The sequence below is a fragment of the Sarcophilus harrisii genome, chromosome 1 (assembly GCF_902635505.1).
Source record: "Sarcophilus harrisii chromosome 1, mSarHar1.11, whole genome shotgun sequence".
Taxonomy (NCBI): Eukaryota; Metazoa; Chordata; class Mammalia; order Dasyuromorphia; family Dasyuridae; genus Sarcophilus; species Sarcophilus harrisii.
The window spans coordinates 11,449,968-11,472,969 of NC_045426.1; the positions used below are offsets into that span (position 1 = coordinate 11,449,968).

At 41.1% G+C, this 23,002-nt stretch overlaps 1 protein-coding gene across 1 annotated transcript in view; it reads right to left on the reverse strand.

The window, feature by feature from the left end:
* Positions 1–23,002, reverse strand: part of ERC2 (ELKS/RAB6-interacting/CAST family member 2) — a 981,774-nt gene that overhangs the window by 264,910 nt on the left and 693,862 nt on the right. Inside the window, 1 exon segment of the mRNA XM_031952165.1 lies at positions 22,196–22,343. Within this exon segment, the coding sequence (XP_031808025.1) occupies positions 22,196–22,343 (148 nt within the window).

Here is a 23,002-nt window from a genome sequence, read left to right on the forward strand (position 1 = left end):
TATTAAATATAAAATTTTAAAACATTAAATATTAAAATATTAAATATTAAATTTATTTATATAAATATAAATAAATGTATATATATAAATATATGTGGGGGGAGTATAATACACACACACTACGTCATGGTTTGGCACTGTGTCTGACAAATAGTAGATGCTTAATTAATTGAAGTTTATATCATATCGTGGTAGTAGGAAGTTTCTACTACACAACGAAATCCGGGGCTTCTATCTTTCCTTCCTTGGTTGCTCATTCTTGAAAAATATTCAAAGCAGCCACATTTATATTACTTCCTAGGTTCCCTAAGGCTTTCTTGTTGCTGTTCTTGTTATTTCAATAATGTCCAACTCTTTCTAACCCTATTTGGAGTTTTCTTGGCAGAGATACTAGAGCAGTTTGCCATTTCCTTCTCCAGCTCATTTTACAGATGAGGAAACTGAGGCAAACAAGAGGTAAGTTGCACAGTGAGGGAGTGCTTGCAAAGACAGAAGCAAGAACTGAGGCTGGGGGAAAGATTTCCATCCAAGAGATGCAGGAGGAACGAAGAAGATGAATCCATCTTAGGTGGAGAATATAAAGTCTTTACCCTAGTTATTAGGGTCACTGGGTTTACTGAACAGGAGGCTCGTAGGTTGATTTGCTTTTCCACATTATGTACCTAACCTCCATTTTTTCACTGGCACCAAATCATTTTAATATTAAGTGCTTTGCCATATACTTTGAGCTCTGATATAACTAGCCTTGAGATTCTTGCCTTTTTTCCCCCTTCCAATTAATTCTTTGTCTTCCCCTAGATCCATTAAGTCATCTTTTGAAAGTTGAATTGGAATAATATTTAATTAAATAATTATTGATTAAATAATCAAAAGCTTAACAAGTAAATTAAGGGGAAGGGAGGAGATATAATACCTGCTCTGGGTCAGCCACTGTGCTAAGAGCTTCAAACAAAAGTCTCATTTGATCCTCACAATAACCCTGGGAGGTCTTATCTTCATATTACACTTGAAGAAGCTAGGGCAGAGCTTGTGCTTTCACAGTTATTCTGTGTTTGAGACTGAATTTGAACTCAAATCTTTCTGCCTACAGACTCAGGCCTCTACTGTCCCACTAAGTTAACAGTTGCCTCTTAATTAACATAAATACCATGATCATTTTTGTGATATTGGTTTGGTTTGCCCATGAGCAGTCATTTATGACAATTTTCATAAAGTATTTGGTTTGGTTCTTTCTTCTACTTTCCTGGGAATTGGAGGTAGAAAAGAGAAAATAAATGCTCATTAAATTTTACAAATGAAATAAGAAAATTAAAAAAAAATAAACCAACTTGGAGAATATGGGCAAAAAATGTTGTCATAATGTTATCATATTCCGAGTTGGCTCTATTTTATTACATCACTGTATCCTCCATCATACAAGATAGTGTCTTAAACATCACAGGTGGTTTAAAATATTTGCTGAATTGAATAATTGTCAATTAATCATGATTATAATGAACATTTATGGATGCTTTGGGAAAACTGCTTTTGCATAAATTTAGCATATATTTGATTCTTAAAACAACTCTGTGACACTGGTAAGGTAAGTAAATCCATGGTAAAGTGAACTTCTAGGAATCACTTCCACCAATACTGTTTAGCAATTTATCTGTTGCTTTGAGCACTAATTTGAGTCACTAACATGGGTGTAGATGCTTGCCTCTAGGACCTGACCTCATGTCTTCTTGACGCCAAGATGAGCTCTTGATTCATTATGGTGTGTTGTCTTGCAAGGTAAGATGAGGAAAGATGCTCAGAGAGGGAAAGGTCATCCAACAGGGAGCAGGAGTGTAGTTCTAAAATATATCTCCACATTTGCAAATTCAGCTCCCCTTCCACTCTACAATTCTAGTTTCTCACAGGTGTTATTCACCAGAGAATTTTGCATTCTGCTCTTCCCGAAGGACTTTCATAAATGTTTATTCAATGAATGAATGGATGAATAAGTGAGTGATCATCTCCCTCCGTTTGCCCGGTTTCTGCTAAGGGGGACAGTGGTTCTCATGGATTTCCAAGGCATTTTTCCAAGGAAGCAAGTGAAATTCTTGGCTTGGCTTGTTTTAAAAGACTTTTGGTCATCTGTGACTTTACCATAATCCAAAATTTTCAAGACACTACATTTCAAGGAGTCCACAAAGAGCCCAGATCGCTGCCGTCATCGCTGGAAAAGCTGATGGGATTTTCTAGAGATTTCGGGGGGCTCGTGTGAATACCCTCTGATGGTTGTGTCTCAAAAGGTGGTCACACATAAGGGAGCCAAAAGTCCCAGGATTTCTTGCCTTCATAACAAAAATATTTATCGCAACTATATCTGACATTTACATAATACTAAATTTGACCACACAGTTGAGATCTATTATATTCTTTGGGTTTCACAACCTTGTGAGACAGTTACTATTATTACACCCATTTTGCAGTTAACACTAACTGTAAGAATTGGGGTAAATCCTTTACCTTCTTTGATTCTTATTTTCTTTTCCAAGGGTCTTAAATTAAATCTTGTGTTGGATCAATGAAGTCAAATGGGGCAAAATAATTGTATCTTTATTTAAATATAATTGGTTTCCTTCAGAGAACTATGCATTTAAAAACATTATTGCATGGAGGAGTCCATGACCTTCAACACGCTGCCAGGGGTGTATAAAACACAAGTGGGAACTCCAGGGTTAGATTGTCTCCAAGGATCCTTCTACCCAGAAGTGTGCTGGCAAATATTTAACAACCAGCTGCAAAAATGTGACATACTTTTAAGTTTAATCAGCATCATAATTATCTGCATCACTTTCTTAAGTCTAAAAATCAACAACAATAATAACCACAACAAAAATCAAGTCCTGAATCAAAGCATTTTAGCATTTGGCCAATTCCCAAGATAAAAATGCTCACGCTGAATTTTTAACAATGATATTTCCCCAGCTGGTTGAAGCTGGCTCCATCCCTGCTTTTAGCTCTAACACTATGATGCTATCATCCGTTGAGGTTCATAGTGGTTCAATGACTTGTTCACAATGACACAATTTTGTTGTTGTTCAGTCATGTCCAATTTTTGTGATCCCATTTAGGATTTTCTTGGCAGAGATACCGGATATGTCTCCAGCTCATTTTACAGATGAGGAACTGAGGCAAACAGAGTTAAATGACTAGCCTGGGATCACAAAATTAGTGTCAGGGGCCAGATTTGGACTCAAAAAGATGCCTTTCCCATTCCAAGCCCAATGCTCTATCCAGTGCAGCCCCATCTTGCTGCTCCTTTCCATAATGTTTGAACTCAGGTACTCCTTGCAGAGTCCAGTAGTCTTTCCATTGAAACTCACTCAACAAATTTGGAATAAAGAAATGAATAAAGACCAGGAGAATTGGGTCATTAGGAAAATTTCAATGATTATTTGACTGTCTCTCAATAAAATAGTAGCTAAATTGTACAATATTTCAGTCTGATTTTTTTTTTGTACAGCAAAATAACGGTTTGGTCATGTATACTTATTGTGTATCTAATTTATATTTTAATATATTTAACATCTACTGGTCATCCTGCCATCTGGGGGAGGGGGTGGGGAAGAGAGGGGGAAAATTAGAACAAGAGGTTTGGCAATTGCCAATGCTGTAAAGTTACCTATACATATAACCTGTAAATAAAAGACTATTAAATAAAAAAATACAAAATAAAATAAAAATATTAGCTACTTGAGAACCAGGGCTATTTCATCCTTTGTCTTTTTATAAGGAGCATCTAGCCCAGTGCCTGGTGAATGAAAAGTAAGTACTTAATATATTCTTGCTGGTTGATTGATTTGCAGTTTTTCAGCCATTTGAGCATTGCTATAATTAATATCTTTAAAATGTCTCATCTTTTTGGAAAAATTCCTCACTGCCTTTTCCTAACCCCTATTCTATCACCTCCTCTCCCCAAACTTAGTACTTTAAAGATCATTTTAACTATTTTTTCTAATGTTTACCATAAATCCAGCCCAAGAGATGCCAACCATTACCAAAATTTGGAGCTAGATTGGACCTTAGAGGACAACTCCAAGTTTATTATTTTACAAGTAAAACTGAGACCAGAAATAGGAATAACTTGCCTGCCTCAGGTCATATGGGAATTAAGCTGCAACACCAGGACCTGAAACTAGGTCTATAGACTCTAAACTCCCAGGCCTTCCCACGGCACCTTCCTGTTTTCTCCATTGTCCCAAGGACATTGGCTGGTGACCTACCCTTGGCCAGACTTGAGTGGGATGAGGTTGTGGTGCCCAATACCTTGTCAATGCCATAACTGGACTCCTTAGGGGCAATTCCCGATAACACGTATTTCTGCCATTGGTTGCATTAATAACCATTCACTTTTATTCTTTGAAATGATTAAGTTTTGTGATTTGCTCAATCTTATTCTAATTCCTCCCCAAATGGTCAACTCTCCTCTGGGTAGTGAACAATGTTGTCTCACTACTGGAGGAAGGCAGTATGAATGAATAAAGATGGAGGAATAATTAAGAGAGAGACAAGAATGGGGGATGTAGGAAGGGGAGACAGGGAGGAGGAGAAAGAGAGGAGAGAAAAGGAAACACATTTATCCAAAAAAAGATATGAAGGTTTTAATGTAACCAAAAGATCATCCACAACTAGGTTAAAAATGATATTCCAAAACATCTGACCAACTTGTCTGGCCAAGTTACATCCTTAGGCAAAAAACATTCGTGTTTCCCTATTGCCTCCAGGCTCAATTGTCAACTCCCCAAATTGGGCTTTAAGACCGTTTATAATCTATCATTCTCACTCTCCCCCCCAGGCTTATTTCTCAATCATGAATCTCACAAAATCTCCATCTCAGACAAACACACTCTTTTTCCTTATACTTAACATTTTGTCTCTTACTGTCATGCTACGGAAAACAGTGCATTTCTTCAATACCCTTCTCTCTCCTTTCTTGGAACATATGGTTCTGTTCAAGGTCCAACTCAAGAATCTCTTTCTACAGGAAACCTTCATCCTTTCCTTTAGCTGTTAGTACAGCTTCTTTTATCCCTGAAAAAGTGTATGTACTTTGTATATACTTTACATATCTATACAGTATAGTTCTGAAGCAGAATGTAAGCTCCTCGAAGAATGGGGCTCTTTTCATTTTTGTCCCTGCCATCTTAATAATGTGACTGGAAGCCAAAGCTGTGATAGGTACTGGACCAAGTCACTTCATAGCTCAGTGCCCCAGATAACCCTCTCAGGCTATAAGGTGCCCAGTAGACACAAATCTGCATGGGCAAAAGGTACTCATCACTGAGAGCTCCTGAACCCATGACATCACAGGCTCGACAGTTAGCAAATAAGCAAACAAGTACATACAAAATTAAATAAATAATAAAACAGATAAATGCATAGGCAAATGTATAAATCAATACAAATAAATCATAAACGAATGACAGAATGACTAATTAATCAAACCATGCCAGCACCTCTTTTGGATTAGACTGGATATGAAATTAAGGGGATTTTAGGGTACATTAAAGAAGAGCATGTGCAAGACTCTAAAGATGATACTTTCAATATACCCTGTCCTAATGAAATCCAGAATATTGCATTCTGGGTACCACATTTTAGGAAGGCCATGGACAAGCCAAGAAATGTCTCAAGAAAGGAAAAACCAGTAAAGGGACTCACAAAGTTGCCACATGAGGATTGGTTGAATGAAATTGTTATGTTTATCCTGAAGGAGATGTGACAGCAAGAAAAATACAAGTTGTGCCCTTAGGCATTCAAAGGACTTTCACTGAAGAAAAGGAAAAGGATGGTCTTAGGACCAAGAAAGAGGCCTAGGAATTATATTTTTACTATATTTTGAAGGAGGTAAACTGAGACCTGAGGTCAGGAGAAATTTTCTAGATTAGAGCCATACAAAAGTAGGATGGGTAGCCCAAGGGGGTGATTGATTCCCCTCAAATCACTTATATTGTTGTTCTCCTTGGAAGAGGACCAATGACAGCAGAAGTAATGTCTTGACAGACAAATAAACTGTATTTAAGTGAATCAACCCTGCAAAAAGACACTGACCTTACTCTCTTCCAAAGTTAGTCACAAGACTGGTGACTCAGTCAAGAAGTCAAGAAGATTGGTGATGGCCCGGGATATAGTGCATGCCCTTGGAGTTTTTCAGTGTCTGATCAAGCTCTAAGTGCTCCACAGCACCTGCTTAAGCCACCTTAATAGCCAATATAACAAACTGCTCTCAACATGGGGTGGGGTGGAAGGAGTGGAGTCTTCATGTGCTTGAGGTAGACGTCCCCTTAATTTGTTGACTGGTCTGCTGTCCTCAATCTGGTTTGCAAACCTCCAAGAGTCATAAAATATAACAAACTGCTCTCAACATGGGGTGGGGTGGAAGGAGTGGAGTCTTCATGTGTTTGAGGTAGACGTCCCCTTAATTTGTTGACTGGTCTGCTGTCCTCAATCTGGTTTGCAAACCTCCAAGAGTCATATAAATATTAATTGTCTTCTTGTTATTATTATCATCATTACTATGCATTAGAAATCCTGGAGTAAAGCCTATAGAACCAAGTTGGGTATAAGTAGGGACTTTAGGTTAACTTCAAGTTGGACTAGATGGCCTTTGAGGTTTACTCCTACTGAGAAATTCTGAGATTCAGAGTTTGGAGCTTTTTTCTAATGCTTCCCTTAGGAGTATACATGGTCAAGGTAAATGTAGGAGGGGGAAAGGAGACAAATTATTCTTCCATATCCTTGCTAAATGTTCTTCCACATTCCCTTTCCCCTATTTCCAAGTCCCAGTTGGAAAGAAAACGTCCTAGTACTAACTTCCATCAACTGACAAGTGTTTACTGATGGTCTACTGCAGACCTCCAGAAGACGCCTACCCTTGCCCTGTGGCTAGAATTTGTGGAAAGAGAGCCAGATTGTAAACATGAAATCTTGAGATTTGTTGGACAATTTGCAGACGATCCATTCTGTAGAGAACTCTTTAAAAAAAGAAGAAAAGGAAAAGAAAACAAATTGCTGTATCTCCACTGTGGAATAACATCATTCCCAGCAGGGAAAGATGACAAATTCAACGAGCAATAAATACCAATGATGAAATTAGTTCTTCAGATATTAGTTGTTTCAAGAATGTAGTATTCCCTGTAGAGTAGTACATGCTGACTAAAAATGTGAACGATTTCAGAACTTCTAATGATCCTTTACAAATGAAAGAAAAGGGGAAATAATGATGGGGGGAGAAAAGGAAGAATGACATGGGAATAGCACTTCCAGACCTCATATTATATAACAAAGTAGTAACCATCAAAATTAGTTGGTACTGACTGAAAAATAGAAAAGTGAACCAGTAAATGAGAATAAATAAACATAAAATCCAAAATAACTTAGCTCAATAAACTAGGACCCACTAAACCACAAAACAAACTCATTGGAGAAGAAGTCTCTATTTGCCAAGGATTTCTGGGAAAATTGGAAAGCAATTTGACAGGAAATTAGTGTTAGTCTAACATCTTACACCATATAACATGGTAAGCTCAAAATTGATATGTTCTGAATATTAAAAATCACACCATAACAAATTTTTTAAAAAAGCACTACGTTTTATAACTGTTGCTAAAAAGAGAATTATTAAGCAAACCAGGGAAATTACAAGATAAAAATGAGTGACTTAAATCACAGACAAATTTTTTTGAAATTGCATAAATAAAATGAGCACATCAAAACAATCAGAAGAACCACTGAGAGAAGAAAAAATAAATAAAAACTTTGTACCAAATATATCTGCTAACAGTGTGATAACCAAACAATTTAAGGAATTGACATAAATATATATGAAAAGAGATTGCCCAGTGGATAAGTAGTCAAAGGACATAAAACAATAATTCACAAAAGGAGAATTGGAAAACATTAATAATTATATTTAAGATTTTTCAAAATCACTTATAAAAAGAGAAACATAAATTAAAAGTGCTGACTTAAATTCATACCAAGCAAATTAGAAAGGATGACAAGAGATGGAAACAGTAAATTTTGTATGTTATAAGAAGACAGGAATGCTAAAACATGTTGGTGGAACTTGGAATTGGTCTAACCATTCTAGAAATCAAAAAGAATTATGGAAAAAAGTAATTAAATTGTCAATAATCTTTGACCCAGAAATCCCATGGATAGTCATATTACAAGGTGATAAAAAACAGAAAGAAAAGTTTTTATAGACTACAATATACTACTATCAGTATGTGTATGTGTGTGAGAGAGAGAAAAAAGCTAAAAATAAATTAAATGCCTGTCGATTAGAGGATGGCCAAACAAATTGTAGTATATGATGTAAGGGAATGTTAACTGTGGCACAAGAAATAATAACCATGAAGAATATAGAATAGCAGGAGATGACTTCTATAAACTGATGCAGAGTGGGGTAAGCAAAGCCAGGAAAATCATATAAACAATGGCTTTTATTGTTATTATTGTTCATTTTCAGTCAAGCCTGACCTTTGTGACCACATCTGGGGTTTTCTTGTCAAAAGATGCTAGAGGGATTTACCATTTCCTTCTCTAGTTCATTGTGCAGATGATGAAACTGAGTCAAATAAGATTTAGTGACTTGTCCAGAGTCACACAGTTGGTAAGTATCTAAGGCCAGATTTGAAGTCTGAAAGATGAGTCTTTATCCTAATAAACACTGTATTCTTTAGCTATCCCTACACAATGATGTAAATGAAGAGAAAAAAAGAATGAAACTGTATTTTGTCTAATTATGACCAAGTTTGAACCTGGAGAAAGACTGAAAAAGCACTTCTTTCTTTGCACAGGTAGAGGCTATGAATGACACATACAGTCAGACTTAGTTAATGTATTGACATGTATTTTTTCTTCCCTTTGTTTTAATTTATTATGACAGGCAGTTATCTTTGGGAAGGGATGCAATGAGAAATGAGTGTAATATTATATAGAAGATTTTTTTAAAAACAATATTTTTAAAGTTGGAAGTTGGGGACCCCTGAAAAGGCCATGATGCTGAGGAGTTACAAAAGTGGAGAAGCAACCTTCTTCACTGATGCCCGTTTAGTGTGGACTTTAAAAAAAAAGTTTTATTTGCCTTTGAAATTCCACATCAGGAGGACTCTGGATTAGGAAGTTCAAGCCTTATTCATTTCATTTGAAATAATAAGATAATGATAAGGGAAAAGGGAAGGGATGGAAAAGAAGAAGGTAGAAGGGAACTGAAAGGAAGCGGAAGGAAGGAAGGAAGGAAGGAAGGAAGGAAGGAAGGAAGGAAGGAAGGAAGGAAGGAAGGAAGGAAGGAAGGAAGGAACAGAGGGATAGAGGGACAGAGGGACAGAGGGACAGAGGAAGGAAGGGACAGAGGGAGGGATGGAGGAAGGGAGGAAGGAAGGGAAGGAAGAAGAGAAGGAAGGAAGAGAGAAAGAGAGGAAGGAAGGGACAGAGGAAGAAAGGGAAAAAGAGAGGAAAGGAGGGAGGGAGGAAGGGAGGGAAGAAGGACTCGTTAAACACTTACGCTGTGCCAGGCACTGTGTTGAGTTTTATAAATACCCTGATCCTTTTCAAACAATCCTGAGAGATAGATGCTATTAAAAAAACATTCTCCTGTTTTGCACTTTCAGCCCTCACAATCTGATTCCAACTGTCTCTCACTCTGGCGTTATTATATTCCAGCCAAAAAGGACTCCTTGCTGGTCCTTATACACAATATTTCATTTACTTCGCCTCTGCACAGATCGTTCATTCTTCAGTCTTGAAATGCGTTCACTGCTTCCTCCTAAAATTTTTCATTTCATTCAGGGCTTAGATGAGGTGCCAGTTCTTCCCTTCAAGGACAGTGTACATCTTTGTCTGGTCCCTCTAGTTCATCACATTGTCATCCGTGATATTTCCCATGCACAATTCCTCCCTGATAACATGATATAACTCACTTGGAGCTACTGGGCTTCTTTCCATGACTCAAAAAGCATCTGAGTACATGCCATTCCATGATTTTAGATTCCACAGATTATTAGAGCACGGCTTAATCGGCTTAGAGTTTACCACCAAAGTCCCGCAGAAACGGATGGGACTTTATCACTGAAAATGATGTTAAACATATTTAACATGTATGGGACTACCTGCCATCTTGGGGAGAGGGTGGAGGGAAGGAGGGGAAAAGTTGGAACAGAAGTGTTTGCAAGGGTCAACGCTGAAAAATTACCCATGCATGTGTTTTGTCAATAAAAAGCTAGAATAAAAAATGATGTGAAAGAAGAGGAGTTGACTCTGGCTCTCTGCTGTACCCAAGGGACCATGGGGCCTCTCCATCTTACTTGGAGGTAAAATCTTTCCTATCATGTTGTCTCTGCCATTAGAATGGGAGAGTGGGGACTGTTTGACCTTGTATATCCAGAGCTTAACAGAAAGTAAACACTTAATAAGTGATTTACTCTGTCATTCATCTTCCATCTAACAGCCCTTCCTCTTCTTGAAGGCAGCTATGTTGTCAAGGAACAAAATAATAATCAACAAGCAGTTGTTAAGTGCCTACTATGTGTCAAGCGCTGTGGTGGATGCCGGTGATAAATTCCGAAGGAGGAAACACTCCTTTCTCCCAAGAAGCTCGCGGGAGCTCTCCTAAGCTAAATATCACTAGTTCTTTCTCCTAATCTCTGGATACAGAGAAGTCACCATTGTCCATGTCCCATTGTCTTCTGAACTCCCTGCTGAATGAATACCCCAGCTGTGGTGGGACCAATGCAGAGTCTGGGAGGACTGTGACCTCCTTGTTTGGGGAACTCTATCCATACAAGCTACTTAAATTTAAGCAAAACTCCCTCACTGGCACAAGAGAAGGCTGCCTGCCATTGTGCCCTAAGCCCTATTCCAGCTTGAATAGATGATGGGATGGGATCTGATCTGCCTCACTCTCAGGCCGATTCCCTGATCATCAGGGTCTCCATAATGGTCCTGGATACTTAGTCTTTTAGCGGACATCCCTGCAGGCAGGACTGAACAGGTTAAAGCCAAAAGGATTTCAGACATGTCTAATCCAATAAGAGCCCTGGTAAAACATGCGTTATCACTTAAAGAATAAATGTTTAAAAATAGAGCACAGATGTGAAATTTAAATTTAAAAGAGAAAAAGAAATAATAGAGAAGAGAGAGAAAAGAGAGAGAGAGAGGGAGGAGGGAAAGAGGGAGAGAAAGAGAGACAGAGAAGAAGCGGAGAGGAAAGGGGGAAGAAGAGAAAGAAGGAGAAAGGGGGGAGAGAGAGAGAAAGGAGGAGAGAGGGAAAGAGAGGGGGAGCACTTTTTTTTTTTTGTATTTTCATGTGAAACTTCCATTTGATCATTTTCAGCTCAACTGGCCATTTGATTGGACCTGCCAACAGCCTGAAGTCAGCTTGGCAAATGTTTTTAGACTAACAATTGCCTCTCGTTTATTTGTTTTCCTAAAGCAGAGTCATTCCATAGGAAAGCCTTTCTGCACATATATTAAAATCAGCAAGCAGGGAGATTCTTCTCATTTTGTTAGACTTCTCCCTTCTTGGGAAGAAAAAACTGTAGGAAGTGCCTCTGTGGGCTGCAGGAAGTATGATGGGAGTTATTCCCGTCTCCAGGATGGCCTCTCTGATCAGACCAACCCACACCTATCCTTCCCTTCTCGACCCAAACCAGAGCTCTAATGAGCATGAGTCAATGGGAGCTTCTTCTAGAAGCCAACAGGTATCATTGCCATCACTTTATATCAGAGAAAACCAGGGCAGATAAATAAATGATGGACATGACATTTAGGTGGCCTGGGTCTAGAAGCCGGGCTCATACTCTTTCCAGAGTGTCGGGTCATCTTTTCCAACACAAATTTTCATCTTCTTCCTCTTCATCCCAATTAACACCAACTCCGACCTTTGCCTTTCCAATCATGAATCGTGACCAAAGAGAGTCAGATGTCCCTCAGATTTACCGTCCTGCCCCAAGACCAGTCGGGTGTCAGTGACTTAAACTGTCATCCCTTCTTGGTCCTGCGGTGATAAGCTGAGCACCTGCCATTGGCAACAGTGCTTTATTTGGAGTATTTTCTTTGATTGTTTCGCCTGTCCCCTTCACAAATAAGGGACCCGAGAGACTTAACAAAGTGAGGTGACCTGCTCCGAGCCACACAGGTTATCAATATGGCCACACAGTTTAGATTGAAAGCTTCCCTCTAGGCCAAGAAGAGCCAAGGTCAAGCCCTGTCTCTGACACATTTGGCCGAGTAGCCATGGACCATTCACTCCAACTGCTCAGTGGCCAGTCTAAGACTCTCACTGTCTGGGCTTCTAAATCACACGGGGCTTGGGAAGATGAAGTTCCCTAAATGGATGAACTCACAGGTGTGGGATGATGTGAGAGACCTCAGTACAGAGGATAGAGTGTGGGGAGTGGGCTCAGGAAGAGCCGAGTTTGAATTCCATCTCAGAAACTTATCCGATATGTGACCCCAGGCATTTTAAAGCTCTGTCCCTCAGTTTTCTCATCAATGAAATGATGGGCTTTTCTTGATGCTCTTCTACCTCTAAACCTATGAGCTTATATATTATTGCATATTGCAATTAAAATGTGTGTGTGTGTGTGTGTGTGTGTGTGTGTGTATTGTACACAGTTGAGTTTTCATTTACAGAAAAGACTTATTTTGGCAGAAACATTGTTTTAAAAGGCTGCTGTATTCCAAAGGACTTTGGATTGGAAATTATACTCCCTGGGTTCCAGCCTCAGCTTCCCCACCGTGTATGCTTCTGAGTGCCTGTCTTTTCCTCTGTAGAATGAGGAGATTGGAGCAGCTAATTTCCCAGCCACTATGTATCTCGTACCCCGAACTACCTTAAGACTGGTATTGTACAGCACTGTCTCCAATGGCAAACACCGGGCTCTCTCCTCTCTGCTACCTTTGTGGTCTGGATGTTCTTGACGGAACTTTGAGATAACAAAGGGGATTTCTAAGAGACTGGTTCTATTTATGCTTCCATTGGGGCATCTCTGCTCTTGGCCCATTGTTGAAGAACCCTGAACTCTGCGTTCTAATACAGGAGTTCCTGAAGAGAGTATCTGATTAATCACAAAAAAGGAAAGTGAATAGCCCAGATGGTGCTCTTGGACCCCTCTAGATGTTGGCAACCCAGGGGGAAGCTCTCACTGCCCCACCCTTGTAAGTACTCTAGTCAGGGCTCAGAGAGAGGATGAGAGTGGATCCCACCCATGTGACTGGAGCAGCTCATCCCAATGTGAATCAGTAATAGAATTTATTTGCATCTGGGCAACTCAATCTGAGGGCAAGTCTGCATTGAATTAGGATTCTGGGATCAGAGCAAGCTTTTGTGGACTTCAGCCAAGCACAATACATGTCTCTGGGGCCCCCAGGGTCAGCGAGTCTCCCCGTCTTGCCCGCCGCAGCCAGACCAAGGCCTTGGCACCCACGTCCCTCACATGCATTTCTCCAGGAAAAGAAGGTCCACACCATGGTTTGGCTGACTAGGATATCTTTTCTTCCCTTCAAGGTCTATATATTCCTCCCTATTATCGATACCCTCCTCCAACCCCATTACCCCAATCAGTTTAATTCCACCTTCACCTTCAAAATTGCTTTTAAACATTTTATATTTCTTTGTGTTCATCCGTGATGCTCCCCACCCTCCACAGAGTGCACACTCCTTGAGAGCAGGGATGGTTTTATTTTTTGTTTCTTTTTCACTCCTGAGCATTCAGCATATTGCCTAGAATACAACAGGCGCTTAATAAATGCTCGTGGTTGAACCTTGTGCCCACTACTGCCTGCCCTGTATGCAGATTTCTACCTCACCTGGACATATCCCAATCTAGATGAACCTCTAAGGTCCTTTTCAGCTCCAGATACATGGATCACGGTTTTTCTGATCCCCGGAACTGGCGTGTCTGAGAGGTTGGGGGCGGGAGGGCAGATTCGGCTTTGTCCCACAGCCATTCAGAGCTTGCCTGATTCTGCGCCTGAAGAACTGTGACCTCCCATTTAATACCCGGTGCTGTCCCTCCCCATCAAACGAGTTATTCCGCTCCGAGGCTGGCACGGACCCAGGAACATTCACCCAGATGTTTGGCTCTGCACTTCCAACAGGCTCCAGGGGAGAAGCGGTGGGAGGGGAAGGCTCAAGTTTCCCCTTCCCTCAAGATGGAGCAGTAGACAGTGGCTCCGGCATCCCCCCGCTCCTTCATGATCAATATGGTCTCTGAAACTTTTCTGACAATGGTGCCCAAGTTCCCCCAACAGAACTCGGGGAAAGGACAAAGGGGAGAAAGCACACTCAGAAAAGCCCAGATCTCCTCTCAAAAGTGTTCTAAGGGATTCTAAGGAAGAGGCTGGTTCTAATTTTCACTGAACAATAATGTCTGGCCCTCGTTTTTAAAAAGGCATTTCCAAAAAGGATGTACACATCAGCTTCTTCAGAACACAGAGGGACGTTTGGGAATAGAGCTTACAGGGTAAGATTGAGTTTTAAGTCTTCTTCAAAAACTCTTAACAGAAGACAAATCCAACAGTTTCAAAATTAATTATTTTGATGTTGATTCTTTTTTCTAAGGCAGAAACAAAAGAGGGAAAGATGATCATCTTTTCCTTCTCTCTCTCTCTCTCTCACTCTCTCTCTCTCTCGCTCTTTTAATTGTCTCCCTAGAGGAGGCCTGGTATTGAGTTAGAACTTTTCTTAAACTGGGCCTGTTGACACACGGCTACACTATCTGCTACCTGGGGGACCAGGTTGGTGGATCGCCTGAGCTTGAGAGCTGTGGGTGGCATCAGCGATAAAGCCAATTGGGCATCTAAAGTAAGGCTCAAACCATAAGGTGGGTCCCAGCAGCGGGGGCACCAAGCTGGCTAAGGAAGGGCCCACTGGTTCAATTCAGAAATGGAGTATGGAAATACTCCTGTGTCATTCAGTAGTGGGCACAGGGCAGGAGATGGCACTGCATTTCTACTAATTCAGGTGTAGTGAATCAGATAGTGAAGGGAGGATGGGATGGGGGAGGGATAGAAGCAGAAAAAGAGAGAAAGAGAAAAGAGAAAGCAGAAGGGGAGGGGAGAGTAGAGGAAAAATGAGAGGAGAAAGAGAGAGAAAAGGAGAGGAGAGGAGAAGTGAAAGGAGGAGAGAGGAAGGAAGGAAGGAAGGAAAGGAAGGAAGGAAGGAAGGAAGAAAGGGAGGAAAGAGAGGGAGGAAGGGAAGAAAGGAGGAAGAGAGGGAGGAAGAATGAAGAGAAAGAGGAAGGAGGAAGAGAGGAAGGAAAGGAGGGAGGGAGGAAGATACTTATCAACTTTCTGTCCCTTGCCCTCACCCCCTAAACCTTCACAAATCTGGAAAGCAGATTTTTTTTCCAACAAAACAGGCTGGAGTTAAAGGAGATAGGGGTTCACTTTGGAAGACCCATAAGTAGAAAAAATTCTTTGATCAGGCTCAGCCAAAAATATAACCGCTGAGGTCTTTTTTTTCTAATTCCCCCAGCCTACATGGTTCTCTAGTCAAAGTACTTTTATATTTCTTTTATGTATCCTTGAATTTACTAATGTATGAACATACTAGTTTTCTCTTCTAAAAACAATCACCTTGAAGGCAAGAACTATTTCGTCCTTATCTTAATATCCCCATCTGCTAGCACATAGCAGGAATTCAATATATTTATTGATATGTTAAATTCCAAGGACAGTAGAAGAACTAAAGAGATTGAGGATTAACACTAAATTATTATCACCACATAAGATTTTTTGAAATAACAATATAAGAAACTGTATTTTCCTTGATATTATGCCTTTCATTCCTGTCTTTGTCTGGAGCCAACTCAGCCATCAGCCACAGAACTGCAGAGTCAAGATTCTGTTGTGGTTCATCTCAGTTAATATTGGTTAATTCAGGGCCTATCGCCTTTGGGGCCATCTTTCCTGGACACTGAACAGAGGTTCAGATTTTTCCAAGCAAATTGATGTCTGAGACACCTGGACCTTCCCAGAGATGGCACGGAGAGATTCCCCTAGCAAAAAGCATCCCGACCCAGCCTTGGAATTCAGCAGCATCATGTTCGGAGATGAGTATAATAAAAACAAAGAGGGGAAGGAAGATCAGAGACAAGAAAAATAACCAAAAATGAAGAGATTTTTGTGGGAAAACTAGATGGCAAGAAGAGCAGGAAAGGGCAGACCCGGGATCTGGGAAACTGCAAAGATCTCGAAATGACGCCAGGCTCCTCCAGGAAGCAAATGCCCGTCTCCTTCGCACCTCCAGGCTTGGGATGGTTCCCTGTGGCCCATTCAGTCGAAGGGTGGTGGAGCGATATTTGGCAGAAGCAAGGAGGTTTCAAAGCAGGGCAAATGAGGAGGCGTCCTCGGGTAAATATGTCCTCAGAGACATGGGAGACCAAAGGACATGACAGGGAGATCAGGGACCATGAGCAAGGGTTAACCCCAAACAGTCCCTGTGTTCCACTGGTATCCTCCCAATGTAGAAATAAAGCTCCCATGAGCACATGAGGGAAACTCAAGATGAGCAGGAATGTTATCTGGCATTAACAAGGTCTAAGTTCAATTAAAGTGTCAGAGGACAGGAATATGGAATAATAATAATTTACTACTGATCTTCAGTGCCTTCCTTCTACTTTTCTTGAAAGCTAATAATTCAGTAAGTAGTTATTTAATTCCTCCTATGTGCTAATAAAGGGGATATGAAGACAAAGATGAAAGAAACAGGTATATTATATTCACCCATTACTAAATGCAAGCAATATAAAGAAATAAATATAATATCCTTGGTTGTATGCCTTAGTTTCATATGTTCAGCTTCCCTTAGAATCCACCCTGCTGCAATTTAACAAGAGTCAAGAGGCTAAACTTGAGAACTAATACGTTCTCTATTAGCAACACTAATACGTACATTATCAAATATTTTATCTGGCCACCTTAAAGAGCCAACATGCTACAATGGCTTGAGAATGGACCTTAAAATCAGTATAAGCTGCACTCAAATCCTGTCTCTGACGCATCTGGGACCCCAAGAAAAACACCTGACCTTTCTGTGATAGAGGCAGCTCTGTGATATCATAATGACTTCCAGTAGTAGAGGAGCTTTTCTCGCCTGGGCGTTCTCTAGTCCAAAGAATAATAATAAATAACTCCAGTCCCCACCTACTCTCCATTAGTGACTGATAATGATACTAGGCAAAATCTCTGACTATCTTTCATAAAACCAGGTTAAAATAATAGCAAAAGAGCTTAAGGAACCAAAGTAACACACATACATAACTCCTGAAAAACTCAGGATTGGGGATGAGTAAATGCCCTGATTGGAGAAGCAGGAAGAGGATGGAACTCCCAGATCTTGGCCAGTGAGCTTAGGAAGGGCACCTAGGATCATGTCACCCAAAGACTAGTGAAAGTGTAGGATATCTGACCTGAAGAATAATTTACTTAGGGGTGGAAACTAAAGCTGTCTTTTTTTAAGATCTGAGTGCAAAAGAGGGATTGGATTTATTGTGTTTTTCCCAATGGGTAAATCTTGTGGCAATGAGCAATTGTTACAGGGAGGATGTAGGATAAAAAAAAATGTATGAGAGAAACCTGGGGAAATTTGTAGAAATTGATGCAAGGGAAAGTGAGTAGAATTAGAACAATTGATTCTATCACATCATTCTAAGAATGAACAGTTTTGAAAGACTTAAGAACCCTGTTCAATGCATTTACCATCTATGAACCCAAAAGACAAAGGATGAAGGCTGTGTCCCACCTCCTGATCCAGGGTAAGGGGCTCACACTATAATATGAGATGTTATGTTTCTGGATATGCCCAATAATTGGTCCTATTGTTCTTGATTTTGAATATTTGTTCCAAATATTCTTTTTCTTTATGATTAGGTAGTGAGGATGTCAGAGATAGAGAAAATAAACGCTTATTAATTGAAAAAAAGTTAAAGAAAAGTTGAAAAAAGAAAAGAAAAACTTCATAGCAATTGAATTTATTCTCACGTAGAAGAAAGGAGGTAATTAGATGCCTTCTGCTAGAGGTCTTTAAAAGATTGGGTGATATTATAGGGTGGAACCTTGGTTAGGCCTCAGGTGGATTATTGGAGGTCCCTTCCAGCAGTGAGCTTTAGCAATCCAATGATTAAAAAAAAAGCTTCTGTTCTGCAATTATTGGGGAACTAGCATGTGGGACCTGTCTGCCACTCCCTGTCTGTCCAGAGACCATGTGGCTTGCTGAGTATATCACTGGGCAGGAGAGCAAGGAGATCAGGGCCCTGGGAACTGTTTCATTGAACCTGATGAAAAAAAGACTTTTATGAGGAATTAAGAATAAAGATTCACGTGAAGCTCTTTTTGCTGACGCAGCAAGACTGAGGAGGATGGTCATGGACAACATTTCCCTGGCATTTTCTTGATCTGAAAGCACTGTTCATACATTATCTCACTGGAGCCTCCCAACAATCCTGAGAGAGGTGCTGTGGTTACTGTTATTTTATAAATAAGGATCCGAGAGGACAAGAACTTATGTAATGTCCAGGATGTGGCCAACAATGTAAAAAACACTTTTATAAATATTATCTCATTTGGTTTCCACAAAAATCCCTTGATGTAGGAGCTATTATTATTCCCATTTTATAGTGAAAGAAACTGAGGAAGACAACGGTTAAGCCTTTGTTTGGAGTCATGCAGATACAAAATGTCCAAGATGAAGTTTAACCCAGGATTTTCTTGTCTCCCAGTTGGACACTATCAATCGTCATCCTTCCAAGTAACTCACAATATACCTAGATTGTCTTGGCAGAAAATGAAATATAAGCTTCTTGATTTAGTTTTTAACCTCCTATACATCCTGTCCCCAAATCCCCATTTTTCCATTCTCAAGATCATTTAATCCCCTTCCCATAATCTACAGCCAGGCCCATCTGGACTTCTCTCTGTCCATTTACATCCCATTCTTTAGCTCCCACCACCATGTCTTCAGACTGGTCATTCCCCAGCCCTAAAAGGCGCTCTGTATCACAAACACTCTTTTCCATCAAGACTGTCACTAAATAATCTTTAATTCTTAATCATTAAGCTTCCCTAATTCCAGCAATTGCTAATCTACTTCCTCAAATGATATTCCACTTATTATTCTCTCTCTCTCTGTGTATATATATGTATATGTATATGTACATGTATATGTATATGTATATACATGGTCTTGTCTTCTCCCCCAGGTGAGCTCCTTATAAGGGGGACTATTTCATTCTTTGTCATTTTACTCACAATGTCTAGCACATAATAGGATTCAATAATAAGAATGATAACAACAACAATAATAAAGATGATTAATAATGACTTGCATTAATATAGCATTAAAGCTTATTTTAAAATTTACACACTAGTCTACAAATACTGTGTCATTTTATTGTCAGAACAATTCTGGGAGACAAGTGCTATCATTACCCCATTTTACAGCTGAGGAGGGAGGAAGACCCACTTAGGTTAAGTGACTCACACAGCTAGTCAGTGTGTAAGACAGGATTCAAACTCCTGTCTTGCTGAAGGACTTTGTAGAATTTAAAGCATCAGGCCATTACCAGCTGTTACGATTATCATTAGTGCTAATAAGCGCCTGTTGATTTCTTGCTCAATTGGTAGCCCTCTATTCCTCCCTGCGGTCCCCCCTTGTTAATTTATCTCAGCGAGACTGTCCATATGTGGCTTATTTCTGACTCAAGCAGTTGATCAAAGACAAGGGGCCCCTCTATCAAGGATGCCATGCTGCCCCAGCTGGGACGGCCTTCCTGGGGTACCGCTTCCCTCCCTCCCCGAGCCCACGGCTCCTGGAGGCCGCCTGCCTCTGCTCCTTTCCCCGTTGCTATGGCTCCCCCCGTTCTGCTCCCACGTGGCATTGCTCTCCCCAGACTGACCATTTTTCAAACACATTCCATGTTCCATAAAATCAAGCCTGTTGCAAATAAGGAACACTTTGTACATTCCCCTAGGAGCAAGCTGAAGTGCTCTGCTCAATCATTCCAGGAATCCGGAACACATTTCCATGATTAAAAAAAAAAGACTTCAAAAACCCACACTGTTCTGCCCTCCTATTGTTTGTTTATGGCTTGTTTTTCTCTGTTTCCTTTTATTTTCTTTTTTAATCACCTCATGGCTCCAAGACTAAGAGAGAGATAAGTTGGGAAGGGAGAGGATTTTTAGAGAATTCCAAAATTTAAAAAAAAAAAATCCTATTGCCTGGTCAACAACTGCCCACAATGCTTTGCAGTTCATCCACACAATTTTAGCCAAGGTGCGCCTACAGGAGGAGACCAACCCAGCCGAGGGGTCAATGCCTGGCCTTGGCCTGGACCTATAGGTGGCTGGGGGGGACAGGAAAGGCTCCCTCCACAGCTGACTGACCTGAGGCTTTGGGATCATGTGTGCGTCACGGCTGGGGCCGAGGTAGGTGGCGGCAATGTCTGTGAGGAAGCCAGCATCACAGCTGGGTGGTATGCTCATGCTCTGGGGATGTTTCTTATATCTATAAACCTGTAGGAGAAAGCTACAATGGTTAAGTGCAGGGGGCCCGACGAGAGGGCCCACGGGGGAAGACTGGAGAAAGGAGGGAAAGACAGGCTCTCTCTTAACTTTCTGTTGCTGAGTGATTGCAAATCTCAAGGACAGGATGCACAGTGCCAGAGAAGGAATTGTAATGTAGGATACCCTCCTCCTTCTGCCAGTCCCTTCATGCTGGTCTGCAAAATGATCCCCAACGTTGGACAGCAAATGAGTCCTTGAAGAGCCACCTAGGCCAAGGCTTGCTAGGAGTCTGCTCAGCCAGGCAAAAAAAAAAAAGGATACTAATCATACCCTGAAAAGGGGGAAACATGGAGGACCCCCTGAGGATCCCTGCTCCCCATCATCCTGGCCACCCATTGGGGACACGCGTTTTGTGACTAAAGTCACCCTGGGTACGCCAGAGAGAACCACGGGAACGGTCCCAGGACTCATCTTGGCCAAGACACAGTCTGGGTGGCAACAGAGAGTTAAATCCCCTACGGGCCATTTCAAAGTGCTGACCTTCCCAGGGGGCAAGCCTTTCAGGAGGTCAAGGCCACCAGGGAGAGAGAGAACTTCCAAACTTAGAACTCAAGAATAAGGAAAGAAGCTGGGGCTGGGGCAGGGAGGGCTTCGGAAACCACTGCATGCGAAAGGTCCCAAGTTATTTATAAGGATAAATAACTTCAGAATATTTCAAAGATTCATTTTAGGGTAGCTTAGTGTCTAATTGCCAGGTAAACCCACCGCAAAGCGTCTGGCAGAAAGCAAAGGGCTTTGTGAGCAAGAAGGGGACTACCTCAACACACAGGGACAGACATCCGGGAGGAGTTGGAGGGAGAGAGCAGGAAGAGCCAAAGGTGTTAGCAAAAGACATTGATCATCCAGACTCTGGGGAGGCGACTTCTCAAAGTTCATGGGGGGAGGAGGGAAGGTCAAGGTGCTCTCCATGGTGCTGAAGCTTTGGAGGATCCAAGGATCAAACCTCACCATGGGGAGAAAGAATTCAGAGAATAAAGAGATGGAGCATGGGGAGGAGGAAAGTTTAAGGAAAGAATCCGTAAGAAGGAAAAGCAGACAAGGGGATCTGAGGGAAGCAGAGGAGGGGCGAGTGAATAAAGGGGTTGCTTCTGTGGGTAGAGAATCACACATATCGTACAAGGTGATCATAGATTCAGAGCAGGAAAGGACCTTGAAGACCTTCTAGTCCATCCCAGTCATTTTACAGATGAAGAAACTGAGGCACAAAGTGGCTAAGTCACTTGCCCAAGGTCACATAAATAGTAACAGAGGATTCACAAATGTAATTAAGGAGTCACTAGGGTTTAGTCAAAACTTGGAGGAGGTCCAATGAGAGAAAGAAAAAGTTGAGAATGACTCAGTGAAGAAAAGAAGCAGTAATGGAAGGGTGGGAATACAGAACGTGGTCACACAAGCCAGCATGCATGGCTGGGGGTACGGAGAAGCCATGGGATGCTGTGAGTGACAGCTGGGGGTCACCATCAGCCTGCCTTGTCTTAGCTGATGATGTCTGCATGAGGAAGACCGAGCAAGGTCAAACAGCTAAGACACGAAGCCTCAAGAAGAGCCCGGCCTGTGGCCAGAAAAGAGAGTGTGTGCCTGCATGCGAGCCCACCTGCTGCTTCAGCTGGTGCACCAAACGGTCCTTTTCTCGTTTCAGGGTCATCACCTCCTCCTGCGTCTTCTTCTTCTTGGAGGCAGACAGTTCAAGCAAGGCTATGTTGGCATCCTTCTCACTGATGGCAGCCAGCAGGGCTTCCTGTCTGAAGGAGAAAGAAACCGGTCATTGTTTCAGGCTCCAAGGCAGAGGACACCGGAAATACTGGGCAACCTACAGTTGGCATCTGAGCCCCATGGCACAGTTTTGGGGGGATAATACCATGAGGGGATTCCTGGGACAGAATCTCTCTTTGATTTTTGAATTAACAAATGCATGGAGAAAGAACAGATTGGGGCTTCCTGCTGGTCTAACTCAAGGGATTCTGGTCTTTTTGGGTCACAGACCACCTACGAGTCCCTATCTGAAAGGAAGTTTGAAAAGACATGAAGTTAAATAGGTAATATTACAGAAAAACAAATTATATCAAAATATTTGTTGTTTGATCACTTCAGTCATGTGACAAAGATTTTGACAAAGATAATGGAGTGCCCATTTCCTTCTCCAACTCATTTTACAGATGAAGAAACTGAGGCAAACAGGGTGAAGTGACTTGCCTAGACTCAGCCAGCTAGGAAATATCTGAAGATAGATTTGAATCAGGGCTGGGCCTGATGTTTTATTCACTATATCACCTAAATATCCCTATATTGAATATATGATATAATTAATATAATCTTCATGCCTGAGGAGCAACTTATACTTTATTTTTCTTTAAAATCTTCCTTGGATGGTATGCCCAGAGATGACCTCTCCTCCACAAGT